Source organism: Ochotona princeps, chromosome 3, assembly GCF_030435755.1.
Source record: "Ochotona princeps isolate mOchPri1 chromosome 3, mOchPri1.hap1, whole genome shotgun sequence".
In the NCBI taxonomy this organism is placed as follows: Eukaryota; Metazoa; Chordata; class Mammalia; order Lagomorpha; family Ochotonidae; genus Ochotona; species Ochotona princeps.
The window spans coordinates 84532543-84555851 of record NC_080834.1 but is presented as its reverse complement, the minus strand read 5'-3'; the positions used below and the strand labels follow the sequence as shown (position 1 = coordinate 84555851).

Sequence of the window (23309 nt, the reverse complement as noted above, 5' to 3'; positions counted from 1 at the left end):
ATAAGGGGTGTTTTACAGTTCATCCAGTTCACTGTTGGGACATTGATAGTGCCTCCTCCACACACAGTGATTTTTACTTAATTTTACTTTGTTTTTGTGCTTCTGGGAAATGACTTTCATTCTTCGGTGACAAACAGCCTGGATGGTAACACACAGGAAGGTTCTGTGATGTGGCAGTGACTGGAAGCTTCTACCTGTGAAGTCACCTTTTTGATCCTTGAGGTGGGAAATGGCCATTACTGCTAGTCAAGGTTTGCTGGGGATAGGTTTTCAGTTTGTGCTAAAGTGAATCATTTCATGTTTCTATTTGAAACAACATGTCTTTTGTAATTGCCTTTTAGAGATCATTGGAACAGAACTGCTGAAGGAAGGCAAACATTGCACCTTCAGTTGGCATCAAATTTGCAGCCAGACTGGACAAGTTTAACTGGAAGCTTCCTTTCTCTGTACTGGAAGACATGGGCTTCAACTTGACTTTCCACCTTTCCTATAGATTGAGATTGCTGCTGCTTTTCACCTTGTGCCTCATGGTGGTTGGGTGGGCCACCAGTAACTACTTCGTGGGTGCCTTTCAAGAGATTCCCAAAGCAATGGATTTCAGTATTGCCAAAGCTTTGGGGAAACAAAAAACTTTCACTACTGAAGCATCTGTGAAAAAAGTTGAACTTGAAAACTGTCCTTCTGTGTCACCATACCTCAGTAAGTATTTCCTTCTTTTAAGTCCTGTATAAGTTTTCAATTTAAATGTAACATTATTTATGGAAAAGCAAAAACATCAGAAGTGTATAACTTAGTTAAGTTGCACAAAAGCAAAACAGAACAAAAACATGGCCCATAATTAGCATGTCATTGAAGAAATGGAATCCTTCTAAGTTCCCATTCATCTTTCTGGTACCACCATCTCTTCAAGATTATAACACCAAGGGCCCATGTTGTGATTCAATGAGTTCAGCTTATGCCTCCAGTGTTGGCGTCCTGTGTGGTATGAGTTCTGGTCTTAGCTGCTCCTCTTCTCATCCAGCTCCCTGCTGTTGTGCTTGGGAAAGCAGTGAAAGATGGCCTAAGTTCCTAGCCTCCAGCCACTCATGTGGGAGACTAGAATGGAGCTCTTGAATCCTAGCTTCAGCTTCATTCAGCCCTGGCTATTATGGCCATCTGGGGAGTGAACAAGCTGATGGAAGGTCTCTCTCTCCCTTTCTCTCTCTCCCTTTCTCTCTCTCTCTCTCTCTCTCTCTCTCTCACGCACTCCTCCCTGCTTCTCTTATTCTCATTCTGTTGTTTCTCTCACTCTCTAGATCTCTATTACTCTGCCTTTCAAATAAAAAATAAACAGATTAGCACAGCTTTAAAAAAGATTGCAACACCAGGGGTAGTAGTGATTCAGGGATCAACTACTGCATTCCATATTGGATTGTGTTGTTTGAATTCTAGCTACTCTGCTTCCTATTCTGTGTCCCGATTATGCATAGCTTGGAAGCAGCAGATGATGGCTGAAGTAGTTGGGTCCTCACTGCCTATGTAGGGAACCCAAATTGGGTTCTAGGATATTGGTTTCAGTGGTTTCAGGGTCAGCCTTGGCCCTGGGGAATGAATCAATGAATGTGAGACCTTACCATCTGTTTTTGTCTTTTGAATATAATCAAAAGAAAGAGAAGGCAGAATTTAATTATGCATTGTTTCTGTTGAAGATTGTTAATACCATAAAATAGATTTTTCCTGTCTTGGAACTTCACAAATGGGAGACATTACCATGTCTTCTATTTTGTGTTTAACTTTGGTGGTTCAGCGCTTTTGTGACATGTGTTCACATGACTATATGTGGTTATGATTTGTTGCTGTTCATACGTAATATTCTGTTACGTGAATGTGTCTATGTAACAGTATCAGCAAGAAGTCTCAGCATCATACAGAGGCTGAATGGTTGATGCTGGCTCTGTTTTATGTGCCTCTTGTCCTGGAACAAGTGGGTAAGCCTGAGCATGTTCTTCATTTGGCTCAACAGAGCACAAGTGGGGAAATTCAAGTGTGTTCACACTTTTACTTGTGTCATGTCTGTTAATGTCTTGGCACAGAGTGTGGAGTCAAGGATTAGGAAATGAGTTTTTTTTTTTTATTGATTACATTGCATTATGTGACACAGTTTAAAATGCACTGGGATTTCCCTCCCCCCACCATCCCCATGGTGGATGCTTCCACCTTGTTGCATTACCACAGTTCAAATTCAGTTGAGATTCTTTCATTGCAAGCATATACCAAGCATAAAGTCCAGCATCTTATTGTCCAGATAAGTTCAGTGGTTTCTTGGGGAGACCATCTCTGGTCTGAAGGTAGAGCCGGCAGAATATCATCCTGATCAATTAAAAGCCCCGACATTACATCAGCAACAATTTATAACGTTATGGAATTAATTGACATGGTATTGAGTAACCAATATGTTAAAAGAGAAAAAGAAAAAAGAATGCAAGTTCTGAACCACATCCTGTGACTTCTACATTGACAAGGAAATGAGTTTTTAAATGTTATCTTTAGTGTTTATTTCTTAAATATATTAGGTATTTTGATTCCCCTTTGATGTCTTGCCTTTAGCCTAACAGCAGATTAGTTTCAGTGTACATGATAAAATTGGAAGACTCTGTGTTAGTTTTTACATATGAATGAATTTCAGCATTTTTTCAGTATTTATTTATTTGAAAGATAGAATTATAGAAAGAGAGGGAGAGACAGAGAGAAAGAGTTCTTCCATCTGTTTCATGCTGGAAGACCAAAAACCTGAGACTGGGTCAGGCCAAAGCTAGGAGCCAGGAACTTCTTCCAGGTCTCCCATGTGGGTAGCAGGGGCCCAAGCACTCAGACTGTCCTCCACTGCTTTTTCCAGGACATCTGCAGGGAACTGGATAAGAGGTGGAGCAGCTGGATTCGGTGGTTCAGTGAACTATGAACCAGCATCCCAATTTCAAAATTTTTTTACCCCAAATTAATTTATCTTTTAATTCCATTTTGCATGAACTTTTTGAAATAAACCTGATTATTTTGACTCTCCAGGAGAGCAGCACACCTGTAGTTCTGCCGATACTTCTGAGCGTTTACCTGTGTTATTCCCTGTTACCAGCATGTCTTTCTTCAAGCCTTGTCTGCCTGGTACATTCTTTTGTTGCTGAAAGGTTTCTGGGATTGCATTAGCTATGGCTAATCTTTTGTTCACTGTGTGCAGGTGTACCAGTATTCCTATTGTTTTTGCTAACCACAGACTGTTCATGTATTTGCCTTTGTTCCCTAGGAGACAGTGAACAAGCAGGTTGTAGGCGGGTAATCCTTCCCAGCAATCCTCCCAACCTGGGCATATATCAAAAGAACTCTCTGTCAGGGATGCAGGGAGTGGGTCGGAGTTGGGGTTTGGGTGTCTGTTTATTCTTATTCTCATCACAGGCTTGTTACTCTTTCTTTTTTCTTTTAAAAAATAGACTTATTTATTTGAAAAGGGGGAGAGAGAGAGAAAGCAAGTACATACAAATGTTTCTATCAGCTGGTTCACTTCCAAAATGGCTGTGTCACCTAGGGTGGGCCAGGCTGAAGTCAGGAGCTAGGAATTTCATCCAGTTAGCCCACATGGGTGTCAGGAACCTGAGTCCTTGAGCCGTTATGTGCTGCTTTCCAACATTGGAAAGGAGCTCAATCAGAAGCCAAGGCTTGTACAGGCACTGTAAATGGGATGTGGATACCAAGAAGTGGTTTAACATGCTGTGCCACCGTGTTCACACCTCTCTTTCTCTCTTTGAGAAACATTTGACATCTGCTGATTCATTCCACAGATGCATACAGCAAGTAGCACTAGGCCAGGCTGAATCCAGGAACCTAGAACTCAGTCTGGCTTTCTCCCCTGTGAGTAGCACGAATATAACCATTTGAATCATCACTTGCTGCTTCACAGGCCATGCATTTGTGCAAAACTAGAATCAGAAGCCAAGTTGTGACTTGAATTAAGAACTCCAATATAGAATGTTGGTGTTCACCCCCACTTTTGTTTTTCTAAATTACTGGCTTTTGCAACTGCAGACACTCTGTCTTAGTCTGTTTGGGGTGCTGTAACAAAAGAATGTATATTTATTGCTTACTGTTTTGGAGACTCTCTGGAAGTCCAAAGTAGATGCCAACATTGCCAGGCTCATAGTGAGGACTCTGTTACTGATTATGTACTCACAGAGCATTTTCTTGGTGTGCCTAGCCTAAGTTCCAAGGCAGAAAAAGCCCATTTTTTTGTTGTTGTTTACATTTATCTATTTTTATTGCAGTCAGATATACAGAGAGGAGGAGAGACAGAGAGGAAGATCTGTCTGATGATTCATTCACCAAGTGAACTCAATGGCCGGAGCTGAGCCAATCCAAAGCCAGGAGCCAGGAACTTCCTCCAGGTCTCCCATGCGAGTGCAAGGTCCCACGGCTTTGGGCTGTCCTTGACTGCTTTCCCAGTTCACAAGCAGGGAGCTGGATGGGAAGCAGGGCTGTCGGAATTAAAACCGGTGCCCATATGGTATCCTGGCATGTTCAAGGCGAGGACTTTAGCCGCTAGGCCACCGTGCCAGGCCTGAAAGCTCACTTTTATAAGGCCAGTTACCTTTTCATGGAGGTTCCACTCTTGTGACATCATCTAAATCTAATTGTCTTTTCTAAATTTCTACCATCACACTGGGGAGGAGGATCTCAACAATAGGAATTTAGAGAGGCACAAATATTCAGTCCATATACCCTGTTTTTCTGATTGGAATGCAGTCTTGTTCTGTATTTATGTTGGCATGCTACTTTTGAATTAGCCATGGAAAAGCCAAAATATTGATCCTGATTATGTGTTCTGCTCACAGATGATCTAAATTAGGGTATGAAGGTGAATTATTAAAATGCAAATCTGACTGTTGCCCCCCTGTGTAAAATCCTTACAATACATTTAAGTAGTATATTCTTTCATAAAGAATAGATAATAGATGGTGGTGTAGCCAGTTAACCCTAGATCTGAAACATCAGCATTTCATGTAGGCACCAGTTCAAGTCCCTGCTGCTCCACTCCTGGTCCAGCTCCCTTCCATAGCCTGGTAACAGCAGCAGAAGATGGCCCAAGTGTCTGGACTCTTGCCACCCATGTGGGAGACCTGGAGCAAGCTCTTTGCTCCTAGCTTTGGCTTGACTCTCCTTGTGTCTGTCACTCTTTCAAAACAAGTTAATAATCCTCTTCTCTTCTCTTCTCTTCTCTCCTCTCCTCTCCTCTCCTCTCCTCTCCTCTCCTCTTTCTTTCTCTCCCTCTTTCTCTCTCTCTCTCCTTCCCTCCCTCCCTCCCTTCCATTTCTCTCTCTCTCTCAATAGGGTGGACAAAGGGCACGTGTTTGGCATAGTGGGCAAGATGCCAATTTCCCATATCAGAGTTCATGGGTTTGAGTCACAGTTCCATTCTTGGTTCCATATTTAGCTAACCTTGAGAGGCAGCAGGTGATGGAACAATTACCTGAGTTCAGCAACCCATGTGAGAGACCTGGATTGAGTTCTAGACACTGGCTTCAGCCTGGCCACGCTCCCAGGAGAGAGAGGATCACTGTCGTTCTTTCTCTCTCTACCTTGCAAATAAATAAACTTGAGAAGATCTTTAGTGACCCAAGGAGAAGAGACTGTAGATGGGAGGTGGGTAGCAGAAAGACAAAGAGTAAATGAAAGTAGATACTGGAAGGTTAAGGCATATGCAAATTTATGGTGTTCAGAGGGTGAGCAAGTGGGCTAGTTTATGTCAGACCCGATGAAGGGTTTTAGAATACAAGAACAGTGACATAGGTTAATGACGGGAACTGTTTTCTGGCCACGCAGAAAACCATCTAATTGGCTATTCCAGCATCTCCCGTCATCGCTTGGCAGCAGCTCTGTGAATATATCTTCAATGTACCTCCATTTTTTAATGTTTTGTATTGGATCATTACTTATTGCTGACTGTTTTGCCTGTGGGCCCTTCTGCAAGATGTGTGCCTGTAACTCCTTCTGTGTGGCTCAAGGCAGTTACTTTTCATGCTTTTAAACAGATGCTTGAGACTGTTCTAAGCAGGGTAGGGGCTAGTCAACGTGGAACAAGGCATGGGATCTGAAGGGGAATTCACATTTACCGATACCTTGAAATTTTACAACTGAGCTAGTGTGTGTGTAGCTTCAGAAAGTCTGTATAAAAATAGAATACTCCTTGTATGAAGCTCCCCAGCTGGAACCTTGCTCCCCCTCTCACCAGTTAGCATGCTCTGATAGTTCAAGTTAGGAGAGAAGGATCAATTACTCAATTTGACATTTGAAGCCTTGGACAGAATTAGTTGCCAAGGATGGCTTTGGGTTTCATCTGGTCAGGTTGCTTCCAGACTAATGAAACAAATGCTGTGGACCAGTGGAAATGTCTGTTGCGTAAGCCGCATGGGAGGACTGTTGAACTGTTGCACTCACCTGTGTCGCTGAGTTAGAGAGAGGCTGGTTTCCTCTTTTCAGTGCTTTACTTTCAGGGATGTAGAATAGCTCCTGCATTTAGGAAAGGGGTAGGAAAAGAACATGATTCCATGGAATGCTCTTGATTTTTTTTTCAGATTCCAACTTTCTTGTGTTCTGAGCAGAAAAAGAGGATAGAGACTACATTATCAGGGTCACCAACTCATTGCACATTTCCCACATAAGGACAGATTGTAGAGAAGAATTGATCAGCCAGAAGGAAAATTCATCAGCCGCTGGTTTTGTAGCCAGGAACCTTGGTCACCTGGCTGTGTGGTTACAGTTTATGACTGAGTGACACTTAAATTAATAGAATGCTCACTGTTTGCCAGGCAGTGTGAATTGCTGTATAGCATGCTGACTCATAGGAGCCTCTAGACTCTGCAAGGTGGCTCCTGTTATTACCTGTACCCTGTGTTTATTGTAGGAGGTCAGAGCAAGCTCATTTTCAAACCCGATCTCACTATGGAAGAAGTACAGACTGAAAATCCCCAAGTGTACAGAGGTCGGTATCAACCAGAGGAATGTAAAGCTTTGCAGAAGGTCGCCATCCTCATTCCTCACCGGAACAGAGAGAAACATCTGATGTACCTGCTGGAACATCTCCATCCTTTCCTGCAGAGGCAGCAACTGGAGTATGGCATCTACATCATCCACCAGGTGAGAGCTGTGTGCTAACAGCCATGGAGTTCTGGGGCCATCTCTCCTTTTTTTTTTTAAATCACTTCCCTACTACTTATTAAGCCATGCATTCTATGTTTAATTCTCACTTTCTTTTTTCCTATTTTTAAAGATTTATATTTATCTGAAAGAGTTAGAGAAATAGAGATACTTGACATCTTCTGGTTCATTGCTGAGAAAGAGAGATCTTCCATCTGCTGGTTCATTCCCAAATGGCTACAAAGGTAAGTGCTGGGCCAGGCTGAAGTCAGGTGTGTGGAACTGTTTCCATCCTAGTCTCTTACCTGGGTGGCAGGGGCCCAAGTACTTGGTCCATCTCCTGCTGCCTTTTTAGGCACATTAGCAGGGAGCTACTTGGAAGTGGAGCAGCAGGAACTATGCATATGGGATGTAGGCTTGCAAGAGGTGACTTAATCTGGTTTACCACAACACTGGCTCCTTAGATTATTTTTTTAAGAGTTTAGGTCTAGGGGCCAACATTATGGCTAATTTACCTGCAAGTACTGGCATACAATATGGGCACTGGTTCTAATCCTGGCTGCTCCACTTACAATCCAGCTCACTGCTTATGACCTGGGAAGGCGATGGAGGATGGCCTAAAGCCTTGGGACCCTGCACCAGTGTTGAAGACTCAGAAGATGCTTCTGGCTCCTGGCTTTGGATTGGCTCAGCTCTGGCTGTTACAGCCTTTGGGGGAATGAGGCAGTGGATAGAAGATGTTTGTTTCTGTCTCTCCTTCTCTCTATATATCTGCCTTTCCAACAGAAATAAATAATTCTTTAAAAAAAATTTAGCTCCAAGTCTAATGGAGTAGATGACTAAAGATGTCTCTTTGTTAATCAGAAATTATTATATGAAAAATAGGCATCAGTTTCAACAGCCATGTTTGTGCTTTGAGAATTATCCCAAGCCATCCAAATAATTTCCTCTCAAATCCTTACAAGTTCTAAGACTGCAAGCAAAATCATTAACTACTTGCTACTGGTTGTAACTGGCATTTGTTTTTCATAGAATTTTTGGTAATGTTTGATTGCAGCATATGCTTTATAGGAAACTGAGCTGAAAAATCTGTGTTCTACAATATTTCCGTATATATTTTTAAAGGATTTGAAACAAAATCTTACCATTAATGTTGTTTATAACTGTTTTTGTTTTTAGCGTTGTTGACCATAGCTATGATTAATTTGATTCTGAGTTCACTCAGGATAACAACTCCCCAAGGTACAATGCTGCTTTTATGAGTAGAAAAATATCTCTGCGTATTGTTATTCTTTTCAGGAAAACAGTGTGGTAACTTTTGAGAACTTGTCCTTGGATTACAATAAACCATTTATTGCTGAGAATTTATTCTTATGGAATTTGATCTAAACAGCAATGGAAGCCATTAATACCACAAACATTTTCATACTCTAGACTGCTCGGCCATCCTGACTAGCTAAATGTTTTCATACTCTAATGTTGATCATTTTACTTTATTCTTTGTTACCCAAAGACAGGTCTCTCTGAGGCCCCTGTGAGGATTAACCCCTGCTATCAGGATTACAACAGGGTTTTCAGTGATTTCCAAGAAGCTTTCAAGTAGCTTAGAATATTATCAATAGCTTTCTCTGCTTACAAGGTCAAGATGTCTTGATCTTTTTTGTCAGCCTCATTAGCTAAATCTCTTGGAAGCATAGTGTCCATTTGTGATGGAGGGTAGGACTGGATTCAGCCAAGAGCCAAACAGTGATGACACGATACTACCTGGTTTGAGTAGTACCAGAGAGAAACTTTGTAGCTTTACATGGAATGAAAGTGCTTTATGAAGTTTTTAGAAAATTTTAGAGAGGGGTGTTTGTTTTGTGATAAAAGATCTTCACTCTAATAGATTTTAAGCAAGTAATATACTGTTACTTGTGTTTTTTTTAAACTATTTAAGAATTTTTAATTATGTGAAATAGTCATAGCATAAAGTTTCCCATCCTGGCCATTTTTTCACTTTTGCTTATTTTGCATTTTAAGTGCATTACTCAGTGGTGTTAAGAACATTCACTCTTTTGTGCCACCAATTTCCTGAACGTGTTAATCTTGTGAATTGAAGCTATATCATTCAACAACAGCTCTCCAGAGATAAAGGACTGTTTTTTAAGTTACAGAAAAGGTGTGTTAGGCATAAGGAAGATATCAAAAGGGTCTAGTTTTTTCATTATGCCTTCAAAGATCTTACGGATTTCACAAGTAGCATCTTGTGCAGGAATAGTGTCAGCTCCTGCATGGGATAGAGGAGGGAAATGCTCTGGAGTGTTATCCAAGTTTTCATTTCCATACCTACAGGCTGGAAGTAAAAAGTTTAATCGAGCAAAACTCTTGAATGTGGGCTATCTAGAGGCTCTCAAAGAAGAGAATTGGGATTGCTTTATATTCCATGACGTGGACCTTGTGCCTGAGAATGATTTTAACCTTTACACATGTGAGGATCAGCCCAAGCATCTGGTGGTGGGCAGGAACAGCACTGGGTACAGGTAAGGTGCTGCCAATGGGTGGCTTGGGCTGAGAGAAGTTTGGTTGTGTCAAGGCTGTGTGAACTGTTTTGGCAAGAGTGTCTCAGGCAAATGGCACATAAGGGGAATGACCAAAATGAGAATTAGAGAATGTAGTAAGGGAAAAAATATTCTACAACAGCCTTCACAAGGGACCACAAAGATTAAAGGGACAGAACAGCCAAGAGAATATAATTCGAGTGTTGCATGTGGTAGGCAGCCTCACCCTGCAGTGCTTGGCTGGTGGGATTTTTCAGATTTCTCCATACAGTGTAGAACTCAAATAACCCATTTCCCAATCACTATATCCCAGGGGACCCAGGACAGTTCCTCTCTGTCAGTCACACTAGAAGTGTCAGGTCCCCTCATCTTTTTCTTTTTAGATCCTGAGTAGAATTTCAACCTTATTCTACAGCAGCTCCTGTGGTCACACAGCCAAGAGAAAGTTGTGAGCCAGAAAGCTTCCCTACAAATAAAATTTTTATTGGTTTATGTGTGTGCACTCTTACCTGTTGGTTTTCGCCCAGCTCTGGCACTAACAGGTGCTGGTATCATAATGGTTTCTTTGCTGGGAGCCACAAAGCCAATCAGAATGAGATTGATCTACCCTCAGCTCCTTCCTGAGTGCTAATGCCAAGAGACAGACAATAGAGTCACATTCGTATTGCATTTTTGCAAATACAGCTATAAGCACTTGGAAGTAAGGGGGAGGAACAGACACCCGGCACGAGATCCAGAAAGATTACTATGAAAAATAAAATAGGAGAGTCAACCAGGATTTACTGGTTGAAACTGAATCACCAGTACCTTCCTTGGTCTTGGCTTCTGTCTTGTCCTTCCAATGTAGGGCTTTGACTTGGGCTGTTGAATAGAGTTCCTGAGTCACGTTAACTCTGGTCTTATTTTTTCTTGTGTACTGGCATTAAACCCAGTCTCTGAGTAAGTCATGGGTAAGAGCTGTGTCATTAATTAGCATCTGGACAAGAGAGTAAGGCTGTTTCCAGGGAGGTGGAATCTCAATCTTTTGCAATCAACAGGAGCTTCTGAGCAGAATTCTAAGACATGCCCAAGAACATACTCCAGTTTTGGAGGAAATACACAGTAGTTCCCTGATCTTCTAAAACAGATGTGTGGGAGGAGAGGCAAATAATGAAGCCAAATTGTGCAGACTGTTTAGTCGGATGAGGAGTTCGAATTTTCTAGGGAAGGGGAGAGGGAATTGTGGGATGGAATGAAGAAGTTCAGAGCAGCTGGTATTGATATATAGAGCAAACGGGAAGGGAGAAGCTAGGGAGACAACTGTTGCATGCTTAAGTTAGGGCAGAATATAGGGGCAGAAGGTAACAAGAGAATAATGAAATTCTTGTTTTGGGGATATTTGATCTCAGAAGTTTTGTTTTCTGTTTTTATTTCTATTTTAGCTTTAAAAAAGTGTTTATTTGAAATGCAGAGTGACAGAAAGAGTAGAAATCGGAAGAAATTTTGGGACCAGCTTTGTGGGGGTAAGGTCGCCCCCAGTGATACTCATATGGAATGCTGGTTCCTGCCCTGACTGCTCTGCTTCTATACTAGCTCCTGCCTAGGAAAAACAGAGAAGGTTGACCCAAGTAGCTGTGTGCTTTTTACCAATGTGGGATACCCAGATGAAGCTCCTTGCTACTGGTTTCAGCCTATCTCAGCCCTGGCCATTGCTGCTGTCTGGGAAGCTAACCAGTGGATGGAACATTTCTCTTCCATCCCGTAACTCTTTCGAATAAATAAATAAATTACTAATTATAGTAACAGCAATCTTCCACCCACTGGTTTATTCCCTAAATGACTACAGTAGCCAGGTTTGGGCCAGTGTGAGCCAGGATCCTGGAACTTAATCTGAGAGTAGGAGGCAGGGACTGAAGCACTTGAACCATCTTCCACTGCTTTCCCATTCAAATTAGCAGTGATCTGGATTGGAAATGGAACAATTGGGACTTGAACTGGTGCTCTGAGATGCTGGTGTCTCAGGTGGCAACTTAATGTGTTACAGCATAAACACTGGAGTTACTTCTGCATTGAAGAAAGCGGCATATTGTGATTGAACCTTGGCTTTTTCAAAAGGTGCACCACTATCTGTTCAGTTATTGTTTAAAATTAATATGCGATCATGGTCTTCATACAGAGCACTTGTACCTCAAATACTCGTACCATAAATGATGACCTTAAATTTACCACTGCCTAGTTCTAAGTTGTATCTGAATCATCACACAAAATTGTTTGTGTTGGGATTCTTGGTTTTATCTTTGTGTGAAGTTGGACCATGGGTGTTCCTGCTAGGAACAGATGTTGACTGCAGCATTCATAGTCATTTCTTCATCAGATGCTGTTCATTCCAATTGCCCGAGTATGGATCTTGCTGTTTTAACTTATTGTAGCTGGTCACATATTTCTTTTACAATTAGGTTCTCAGAAAACCATTTGTTTCCCTTCAATAACTCACAGATTTTTAAAAAAGCAGTGTAAGGTAGGTGAATGTGTCTTGCTTTTTGATCTGGATTCAACAACTTTTAAGACAAGTCTTCAGGAACAGACAAGAATCTTATTTGGAAGTTATCTCTGTTGTGGTTTCAATTTTTCTCTGGTCCTGGTCATTGATATTGTTTTGTTGTATTATGTGTATCATGTAAATTCCCTCATTTTCTGTAGCCGGAAGTCCTGCACAAATAATGTGAGAACTGCCCTTTTTGCTTTGCTGCGTCCCAGCTGTGGGCAAAGACCGAGGTTGCATTGTACCTAGGCAAGTGTTACACTGCTGGGAAAGAAGCAGCTAATAGCTGGCAGGCATTCTGGGCCTGGTCAATGCCAGATTTGTGTTAGCTATACCAGTGTGCCAGCACAGTTTCCTATTTTTTTTCTTAGCTCTGTTGCTCTAGGTAAACTCCCTGAAAAATCTGACAGATTCCAGTTCGGTTAGAATATGTGCCCTTGCTGATGACTGTGTGTCACTACTCTGTGTGTCACAGAGTTTATCTTTTTTTTTATGGTTAAATTTTTTTTTATTGCATTTCATTTTATAACATCATTTCATAGGCTCTGATGTTCCCCCATCCTCTCCCCGTACCCTCCCCCCATGGTGGATTGCTCCGCCTTATTGCAGTATTACAGTTCTAATCCAGTCTTGTTTCTTTCATTGCAAGCATGTGCCATGCATAGAGCCCAGCATCTTATTGTCCAGCTCAATTCAACAGTTTCTTGCGGAGACCAACTCTGGTCTAAAGGCATAGCTGGCAGAATATCGTTCCGACCAATTAAAAGCCATAAAATACCATCAACAACAGTTTCTAACATTATGGGGTTAATTGACATTGTATTGAGTGACTGACATGTTAGAAAATGCAGGTTCTTAACCACATCCTGTGACTACTTCATTAACATTTCAATTTTAGTTTGTATACAACTGGCTTCTATCTACCTTAAAATGGCTATAGGATACTATTCAGCTGATTCGTGTCTATTTTCATTTTAGTATTTAGTAGTTTATTGTGTTGAAGCATAATTTTTACTGAACTTGGCAGATTTTAGGATAGTCTAAACTGGCTTATAGCTTTAACAAGGCATATGTCACCAGTTGAGGCACAGAACACTGTTGGGAGGGGTGTGCAAAGAAATCCTCCATACCCTAGTTAGGAGTATTTATTTTCGTGTCCTACCTAGTAAGGTATGTGTGAGTCCCCACTGATTGTTTCCTGTCTAGTTCTAAGCTTTCCTTGTTGTTCTCTGTCTATTCTAATTTTTTTGTTTGTTTTGTTTTGGGGGGAGGCTCTGGGGCGACCCTGATGGTCATTGCAAGAGAGGGTGGGGATCCAGAGTTGGGACTAAGTAAGGACCAGAGAAAGTTCCTCTCCCTAGTCCTGAAGGGAGTTTATTGTTCTTCTGTTTCTGTAGACTGCTCAGGGCTCCTGGCTGTTGTTCCGGTGACATTGGGCACTGCGAGGAGGGATTTGGACTTCTTCTATCCCATGTGGGAGATTCAAATGGGAGTGGATGACCTCAGAGTACTAGGCCTCGGATGACCTTGGAGTACTTGGCCTCCGAAGGCACTCCAATTCCCCATGGTCTCCTTGGCAGTTGGGATGTAGTCCTTGGTGAGGATCCGGGAGTCTCCAGGGTTGTGATATAAGCCTCCTCTTGTCCACCTGCTCCACTCTGGGATCCCCCCTGCTCTTTGTGTGTCATGGAGCTTAAATTGCCACAATGCACCACCCCTCTCAAAACAGCCTTGTGAATATAGGAGTCAATCTCAGAAATGTTTCTAGTGAAACACATGTGGAGGAAAGAAGTGAGCATTACTTGCCCCAGGTATCTCAGACTCTCTGGAAGCCATACACAAACCTATGGATTGGTGGGAGAACTCTGGATAAGGCTGCGACAGTTTTTACAGTCAAGAATCTCTTTGGTTCTTACCTGCTTTCTATAAATGTTCTTTGCTATTTTATGGCTGCATGTTTCTCATCCTCGGGCTTTACAGGTTTTTATATAAAAAAAACTGAACAAAATGTTTCTAGGGCCAAGTACATCTGATCTTTTTCCAGTAAGAGGAAAAACCTTAAGCAGAAATCAGTGAATGCAGAGACAGTTGCCATCCGCAGGCACCAGGAAACAAGGAATTTTTAACCTTTCTGTCCCCTGGACCTCCGCATTCCACCTGACTTACCCAGTCTACACTTTCCTCCCTGTTCTTTTTCTTGAGATGTCTGACTGCCTGGAGATCCCGTTTCCTGCCTGTCCGAGCCCTTGGAGGTTCCTTCTTCCTGATGTAGCAGCATCTCCCTGAGCAAAACCCTCATGACACTCACTTCTCTTGTTAGATACTGAAGCTCTTTGAAGTGGGAATGGTGTTAGAACATGATGGTGTAACTCCAAAGTCTTGTATGTGTTGAATGGGGCGGAGGCCAGGTGACTACCAAACCACTGGTGCTGATTCGCTTTATGGAGTTGCTATGGGGGCTCGACAGTGGTTCCTCCCAGGCTCCTAATGAAGACTGGCTGGTCTTTAGGGCAGTTGAGATCCCCTCCCCGAACCTTGCAACTGCTGGTACATGTCTTAGTCAGGAACAGCCTCCTTTTGTGTACTTTATTTCCTTTTATGCTCTCACTTGCAAAAATTGTATATCATTTCTTAGAATTTTAGGTTGGGATTGCATAAATAAATCTATTCTGTTTGGGCTGCATAGGGTTCCCAGTCTATTCTCAGAACAAAGAAATAAGCAGCTTTTGAGACACCTGTATTAGATGGCAAGTATCCATATTTTCTTTGGCTTTGCCCTTTGGTTTGCTGCCTTCTCTGGAAAAGCACACATGTTTAACTTGTCCTTCCTGGAACACTTTAAACGGAAGCTAGTTGAATGTCCTCCATTTATGTCTATTTAGTCACACCCAAATTACTAAGCTACCAGTGTTTGTACTTCTGAGTTGTTATATGTAGGGATCATCATTGTGTCTCCAGTTTGTTCGTTTGTCTTCTGATATATGTGTCAGAACTCTAGATACAGGGAGATGCTTCCTGATTGTTGTCTCTGGATCTTTTCCTTGTTTCTCCTTTTTGCCTCTCATTTGTTGATTTCCTCTCAGTTCCTCCCAGAGACTAACCCCACTGCTCGTTGTGGTTAGTGTTTCTGTTCTCATCTGCTGCACTGTCTTTGTGTGATTTGTCCTGCACCTATGCCTTCATATTCTACTGATTGACAACTTATTTTCAAAGTGTATCTGTTGCTCTTAGGAGCTCTGGTACAGTGTCGATTTGCCTACTAGTGAAAGCCTCAGGGCTGTTTCAAACTCAAGCACAATTCGTTATCTTCATCCCCAAACCAAATTACTGTCTGTATACCATGTTTTTAGAAAGGCACTGTCATTTTCCTAGTGCTGAAGTCACTGCTTATGGGTGTTGAGGTGTGTGGGATTTTCCAGGACACAGACCCTGAAGTGGAGATTTCCATGCAGTTGGTGGAGATCCTCATACAGAGTTTGTACAGGAGCTGTGTGTTGCTTTCTACTCCTCTCCCCTGCAATGAGAGAAAGTGAAAGTACAAAAGAAGTAGATGAATTGTCACCTCATCCATGCTGAACTTGGATTGTAATCTTAGGCTCCTCTTCAACCCATTGCTCTTGGCAGTCATTTTCACTTATGGGATTGGCCCATGAGAAGAAATCTATTTTCCAGTTATGGTGTTGCTTGCATATTTATAGGTGTTTTTTAGATCTCTAAACACAATAATCAACAGTGAGGGGTGGCTGGTACCTTGCTTTGTGTGTGGACATGAGCTCCTGTCCAGGTGGAGGAAGGAAGGCAAGACAGGGGGCCGGGGCATTGGGAAGGCACGTGAGCAGGAATGGTTGTGTGGAAGTGCCAGGTCTACAGAGTGTTCCTAGAATGCCAGGCTTGGGATCGGAGGCCTCGGCAGTCCCTGGAGGACAGAAGGGCCTTGTGCTAATGTTCTTAACTTTTCTTCCCCTCTTCTGCTCCAGGTTGCGTTACAGTGGATATTTTGGGGGTGTTACTGCCCTAAGCAGAGAACAGTTTTTCAAGGTGAATGGATTCTCTAACAACTACTGGGGATGGGGAGGCGAAGACGATGACCTCAGACTCAGGTGAACAATGGAGAAAGGTCCCCTTCACGGGGCTCTGCTATCAGTGGCTTCTGTATACTTCCTGTAGATGCCAGTCCAGCTGCTCTTGGGGCTATGTTGGATGGGGTTTGGGGAGGGCAAGGTGGCCTGAACTGCTCTTACTGGTGTCAGCTTAGAACTGATGGAAAGAGGTCTGTTCACTACTCATGGCTGTTCGGAGCTGGGAAGTGGTGGCTGTGGTTTCTGAGGACTGGTCAGTAGGAGGTACCAACACAAGGGAGGTTGCATCAGTGAATACAAAAGTACACTTGGGAGAAGTCCCTAGTACAAACCTCATGGTTTCTCTCAGACCCCAAGGGATCCTAACACAGTTTCTGCTGTCAGTGTTGGCAGTGCCTGCAGCCTCTGAGGTGGAGCTGTCTTCTCGCTCTGCGTTAACTAGCCTTGCCATGCTGGGCTGCTGACATCACCCGTGGGTTCCCTCTGGCCACTCACTGCTCCCAAGGACTCCAGGAGAATGCAAGCATACTTTACAAAAATTCATGAAAAGTGGAATTAAGGATAACCTTGTTTGGGTACCAGAAAAATTATGCAGTCCATGCCTCCAAAGGGTCCTCAAAAAATTCCTGGAAAATGAGTATTACGAAAAAATTTTAGCACTGTAGTGTTGTGGTCCAGTTCTTGCTGACCATTGCTTATGAACTAGGCAGAGGGTGTGTCTACTGGATTTCAGGGTAAGAGTAGCAAGGATTAGAGATAGACAACTCTTATCTTCCCCAAAGCCATCTCATTTCTGACTGGGATTATGTATCTTCTCTATTGTTTTTCATGCTTCCCCTTAATTTCAAGGTAGAGGGGAGCACCCAATTTTGATAAAAGAACATCTTAGCTTTCAGAATGGTTCTCAATTAATACTATGAAAAACCTAAAATGATTTGAGTATAAAACTTGGTTGGGATTTATTTACTGATTTTTAAATGTATTCATTATGCACCAGATACTACTCTGTTTGCCTTCTTCATAGAACACATTATAGCTTGTTGACCATGGCCCATGTGAATTATGTCCTTTGAGTCTTTGAATAATTTTATGTTACCAGTGGATATATACATGCAAATATGTATGAAAGCTGAGACCAGATTGGTGAACTGACTTATCAGGAATGACAGAGGTTAGATTTGAACTGAAGTTTGTGGCTTTAAAGCTGTGATCTTAAGCTATCATTCCTTCATTAAAAGTAGCCATAAATTAGGGACCATTAAAAATTGATGTTCCTACTTTTCAGGATGCTTTAAAATAAAAATGTTATAAATGTTTTTTGAAAATGACTAACTATACATTGGCATATCGCTTGAGCTTTCCCCAATTTAGGGAAATCTGAAATGTTAGAAGTTTTTCTTTTTCCTTTACTATGCATTCAGTAATCAAACTAATTGTGACTGTGTGTGTGTCAATCAATTTTTGCAAGTGATTCATGTAGGAAATAGATCTTATCTGTTTTTGGTTTTTTTAGGGTTGAGCTCCATAAAATGAAAGTATCCCGGCCTAAGCCTGAAGTGGGTAAATATACAATGATCTTCCACACTAGAGACAGAGGCAACGAGGTGAACGTAGAACGGTAAGTCCTGGATTCACTGCTGGCCAGCTGCCTTCTGCCCGTAAGGGCTGTGCCATGTTCAGTTACATCGGTCAGTTAGTTTTGTTGAAAACTTTATTAAGGAAGTTTTCAAGCAGACACAGAGGGAGAGAGAATGGTTCATGGAGCCATGACTTCATGGTCTCTCTCTTATTTTCCTCAGTTTCTTCTCCTCTGTCTCAGCATTATTTAGGGGCAAAGCACGTATGTCATGGTGCGTCATATGTAAATGCTTCTTAAACTGTGAGTAGTCTCTAAATACAAAATTATTAGTGCTCCTTTAATATCAGCAAATTCTACTTTCAGATTTTCTTGATTATTTCATGAGTGTTGGTCTGTCCAGTAGCTAGACAAACTCTGCCTTGCATTTGGTGAGCCCCCTCTTTTTTTGTTTTCCTTACAGTTTATTTGTTGAACATATTGTCATTTGTCCTCAATTTCATGCATTACAGATTTTGTCAATTGTATAGCCATGCTATAGCTTTTTTTTTCTTAATTAAGAAGCAGATAGGTCACATGTGTGGAAGACTTATCTATTTGTTCACTTTCCAAATACTGGGAGAACCAGGAACTCAATGGAGTTTTCCATGTGGGTGGCAGGGACTCAAGTACTTGAGCCATCGCTTCTGCTTTTCAGGTTTTGAATTGTTCCTGTTCCCAGGAACAGAATTGAGCTCTAATTGGATGCAGGCATCCCAAACAGTGTCTTGTCTGGTTTTCTTTTGTTTGTTTGTTTTGTTTTGTTTTTGTTTTTGTTTTAAGATTTGTTTGTTTGAGTGTTTGATTTGTCATTCACATTTGTTCTTTTTGTCTCCAGCATGAAGCTGTTACACCAAGTAGCACGAGTCTGGAAGACTGATGGATTGACTACTTGTACTTACAAGTTACTGTCTGTGAAATACAATCCTTTATATATCAACATCACAGTGGATTTCTGGTCTGGTGCATGACCCTGGATCTTTTGGTGATGTTTGGGAGAAGTGATTATTTGATCGCAATAGTTTTGGCCTAGAGACTTCCCCTAGTAGCAGCACACATTGAGATTGTATTGTAGCCCATTATTAGGCTGCATTTTTCCATTTGTATTTTCTTAGCAGAGCTCCTGGTGATGCAGAAAGTCGACTATTAACATGACAGTTGTCTCAGTTTAGATCATGAGGGTGAATATTGTAATACAGGTACTTGAAGGACTAAACATAAAAAGGTGACTCAAAGGGTATAATGAAGGTTTCCTGAGAACTCTGGTTGAATGTAATATGGCATAGAATGCCACAAATAAGGCTGCTGGGGATCCCTGAGAACCAGCATTTCTCTCCAGCAACGGAAGAAGGTACGAAACTGTATTTGCATTCGTCATTTCTCCTGCGTGGTCATCTGTGAAGCAGTGCACCCAGGTGTGAAGAAGGCCACATGAAGGGGAAGCATCAGGATGCAGTGAGCTGGGATGCAGAGGCCCAGGAAGACGGAGGCAGTGGCGGCTGTGCTGGATGCTGCGCTGGATGCTGCCACCGAAGCACCTGCCCAGATACGCCTTCCAGGAACAATCCAGCAGAGATATGTTATCTACTGGTTTTTAAAGCATTTTTTGTAAAACAATTTTGTATATCTAGAATATGAATGAGCAGTTTACAAATGACATTAACTAATAATACATCTATAAAGTACCTCTGTGGCAAAATGTGGAAAAGTTTGGGGTGTTTCATCTTGCTGTTGCAGTTGAGAGAGGCCTACAGATGTGTTCTTTTCAGGATCTGTAATACTAAATAGCTTCTAAACAGAAAATGAAGCTCAACCCTCCAATGTCTCATCGTTCTGCATCCACTCCCTCTTCTGTTGAGCAAGCCGCTTGTGGGTGGCCAGCTACAGTGCTGTGGGGCATATTTGTGTCTTCTCCCCTCCTCAGGTTTTTATTCTGTTCATTCTCATGTGTTTGGTCTTCCTGCATAAGAGCAGAAGTAGCAGGGCTGGCCTTGGGGGCACACCTGATGGCTATAGGAAGGGCAGGGGCGGAGCTGGCCCATTTTGGAACCCTTAGACTTGGAAGGATGGTGACAGAGGCTGTGGTTTGGGAGAGGTGTAGAGGTCAAGGTTACAGGAATCATCACAGTGTCTGGATTGATAGGTCAATAATATTTTGTTTGCTTATGTGAATAAATGGACACATAAATAATATAGATATGAGTGTTCATAAGCAAGTATTGTGCAACTGTGCTCCAGGGATTCAATCCATCATTGTAATGTGACACTTTAACTGCTAAACTTTAACATCATTGCATGCCAACCAAAAAGTATAAAAAATATTGAATCCTTTTCCAAGCAGAGAGGGGGAAGAAGAGAATTTAGAGCTCCTTGGAAAGTCAGGGGGAGTCACAACTCAAGTGGGCAAGGAAAATGAGGAAAGAGGTACAAGTAATAGTCACAGCAGGTTGGGGTGGGGCAGCCTGATTTGCTTTTAACTAATTCAATGCCATGAGTAAAATTTTTGTTTTCTTTATTTACTAAAGAAATGCTCATGGCGTTTCAAATGTGTTGCCTAAAGAATTTCATTCCTGGAATTTTTGCTAATGGGTCTGCAGTGAATTGAGTGTTTTCCCTTTTCACTCTCTTGGTTTTTATCTCACTTTTCCTAATTATGAATGTATGAATAGGCTGCAGTCTGGAGACATGAGTCCCTTGTCATGGTGGGGAAAGTAATCTAACACAGTGGCATGTGCAGGGAGCTTGAGGATCTGCATTTGACAGTTCAATGGGTCTACGGCCATACCACCCTGAACGCGCCTGATCTCGTCTGATCTCGGAAGCTAAGCAAGGTCGGGCCTGGTTACTACTTGGATGGGAGACAGTTCAATGGAAGCAGACCATGTAGGTGCTTCAGGTATTTTTTTCCTCTACTGATAAGGCATCTGCATTTTTTTTCTAAAGGTTGGAAGTGACTGGCCTATGCCTTTACTTTTCTTCATGTAATTCAACCAAAAGAAAACTTCTTCTAAAATTTCTTGATGTTAAGGTAGTTCTGTTTTGTTTTACAAGGTGCTTTAAAAAAATAAAAAAAAAGGTCAAACAACTGCCTATTAGAATCATTCTTGGAATCTAAAAAAATAATACATGAAGGGATTTACCTGTGAACAAGGTAAAGGAAGGACTGACCTTGTGTCTTGTCAATTTAGGTTGAGATTAAAGTAACTAAATTTAAAAAATGTAAATGCTTCTGATGTGCAAACCAGAATCAATGTTTTAAGCAGGTACTGTTCCATAATGTCTGTAATAACTGACATCTAAGAGATTTTTTTTTATTGTAACAAACCTCAGAAGCACAGAAAACAAAAATAAAAAGAGACAAATGGGATTACACCAAACTAAAACTTTTTTTTTTCCATAGAAAGGCAATAATCAATAGAGTGAGAAGACAACCTGACACATGACAGGAAGTATCTGCAAGCTCTTTACCTGACAGGGGATTAATATCCAACATATTTAAACAACTCAACATCAAAAATATTTTTAAATGGGAAATGATATGAATAGCATTTATCCAAGAAGATATGCTAAAGATCAATAAATACTCAACATAAATAATGGTCAGGGAAATGCAAATTAAAGCTTCAACATGATGGTATGTCAGAATAAATATTTTCAAGGATGTAGACAGAGGAACTCTTATAAACTGCTGATGGGAATGTAACTTAGCACAGGATTTATGAGAAACAGTATGGAGTTTCCTGAGAAAACTAAAAACTACCATCTGATTTACCTCTTCCACTATTGGACACTAATCCAAAGGAAAATCAGTGTGCAGAAGAGATACCTGTGCACTCAAAAGAAAAAAAAGATTTTTAATGGAAAGGCAGATTAACAGAAGGAGAGCAAGAGTCTTCATCTGCTGGTTCACTCCTCAAATGACCACAATGGCCAGAGCTGAACTGATCTGAAGCCAGGAGCCAGAAGTGGGTCTCCCATGTGGGTGTAGGGTCCCAAGGCTTTGGGCTGTCCTCAGCTGCTTTCTCAGGCCACAAGCAGGGAGCTTGATAAGAAGTAGAGCAACTGTGACACGAACCAGTATCCATATGGGATGCTGCACCTGTTGGTGAAGGATTAGCCAGTTGAATCATCTACAAAGGGGTTTTTTTTTAAGATTTATTTTTATTTATTAGAAAGGCAGATATATAGAGGAGACACAGAGGAAGATCTTCCATCTGTTGATTCACTCCTCAAATGGCCACAACGGCTGGAGCTGAGTTGATTTGAATCCAGGGGCCTAGAACCTCTTCCTAGGTCTCTTGCATGAGTGCAGGGTCCCAAAGCTTCGGGCCATCCTCAACTGCTTTCCCAGGGCACAAGCAGGGAGCAGGATGGGAAGCAGGGCTGCAAGGATTCGAAATGGCACCCATATGGAATCCTGTAGAAAATGCTTTTTAAAATATTTATTTATTTTGAAAGGCAGAGAAGGAGAGTGACAGAGAGCTGTTCCACCTGCTGGTTTACGCTGCAGTTGTCTGCAAAGGCCAGTGCTGGGACATACAGCTGGGAGGTGGGAATACAAGGTGTGTGGCAAGAGCTCAATTACTTGAACCATCATCTGCTGTCTTCCAAGGTGCACATGAGCAGGAAGCTGACTGGAGCTGGAATGAATTTAGGTACTCAGGTATTGGACGTAGGTGTCTTAATTGATATCTATCTAAAACCTAGGGCTAGGAAGGTAATTTTTTTAAAAAGACTTCTTTATTATTTGAGAGGCAAAGATTGTATGGATAAAGATTATTTGTATGCCATAACTGCGTGATTCAGAGTGTTAGCCTCTATTGATGTTTTTCCCTCACTTATCCTTCATTTTTATGAAATAAAACAAAGTAACTTTGTGATGTTTGCACGCACACACACGCACACACATTTAATTGGTGCTGCTGAATTCTTTTTAAAGATTTATTAGGCAGTTTAGTAGGGAAGGAGAGAAAAATCTTCCACTGGTTCACCCCCCAAGTAGCCACAACGGCCAGAGCTGAGCTGATCCAAAGCCAGGAGCCAAGAACTTCTTCCGGGTCTGCCATCTGGGTGCAGAGTCCTAAGAACTGAAGCCATTTTTTTTGCTGCTTTTCTCGGGTCATAAGCAGGAAGCTGCATGGGAAGTGGAGCAGCTGGGACATGAAATGATGCCCTTTTGGGATCCCATTTGTTGCAGGGTGAGGATTTAGCCACTGATCTACCTTCTGGGCCTGGTGCTGGTGAAACTTAAGAAAGGCAGATAAAGAAATTACACAGCTTGAAAATAGCAGAGTTGGGTAAAGCTCAGGCCTTGTGGCTTCAAGACCATTACACTATGTGGCTCTCTCATTAGGCTCCTGTCATTCTTTGAGGTATTTTACCTAAATCTATATCCC

General features: G+C 41.8%; 1 protein-coding gene across 1 annotated transcript in view; it reads left to right on the top strand.

Annotated features, from left to right (window-relative positions):
- Window positions 1-19422, top strand: part of B4GALT4 (beta-1,4-galactosyltransferase 4) — a 41758-nt gene extending 22336 nt beyond the window's left edge. Inside the window, exons 2-7 of the mRNA XM_004577883.2 lie at window positions 342-699; window positions 6926-7158; window positions 9493-9680; window positions 16197-16319; window positions 17812-17916; window positions 18752-19422. Coding sequence (XP_004577940.2) covers window positions 459-699; window positions 6926-7158; window positions 9493-9680; window positions 16197-16319; window positions 17812-17916; window positions 18752-18884 — 1023 coding nt within the window. The 5' untranslated portion in view covers window positions 342-458 and the 3' untranslated portion in view covers window positions 18885-19422. The remainder of the gene's footprint in view (window positions 1-341; window positions 700-6925; window positions 7159-9492; window positions 9681-16196; window positions 16320-17811; window positions 17917-18751) is intronic.
- The last annotated feature ends 3887 nt before the right edge of the window (window positions 19423-23309 follow it).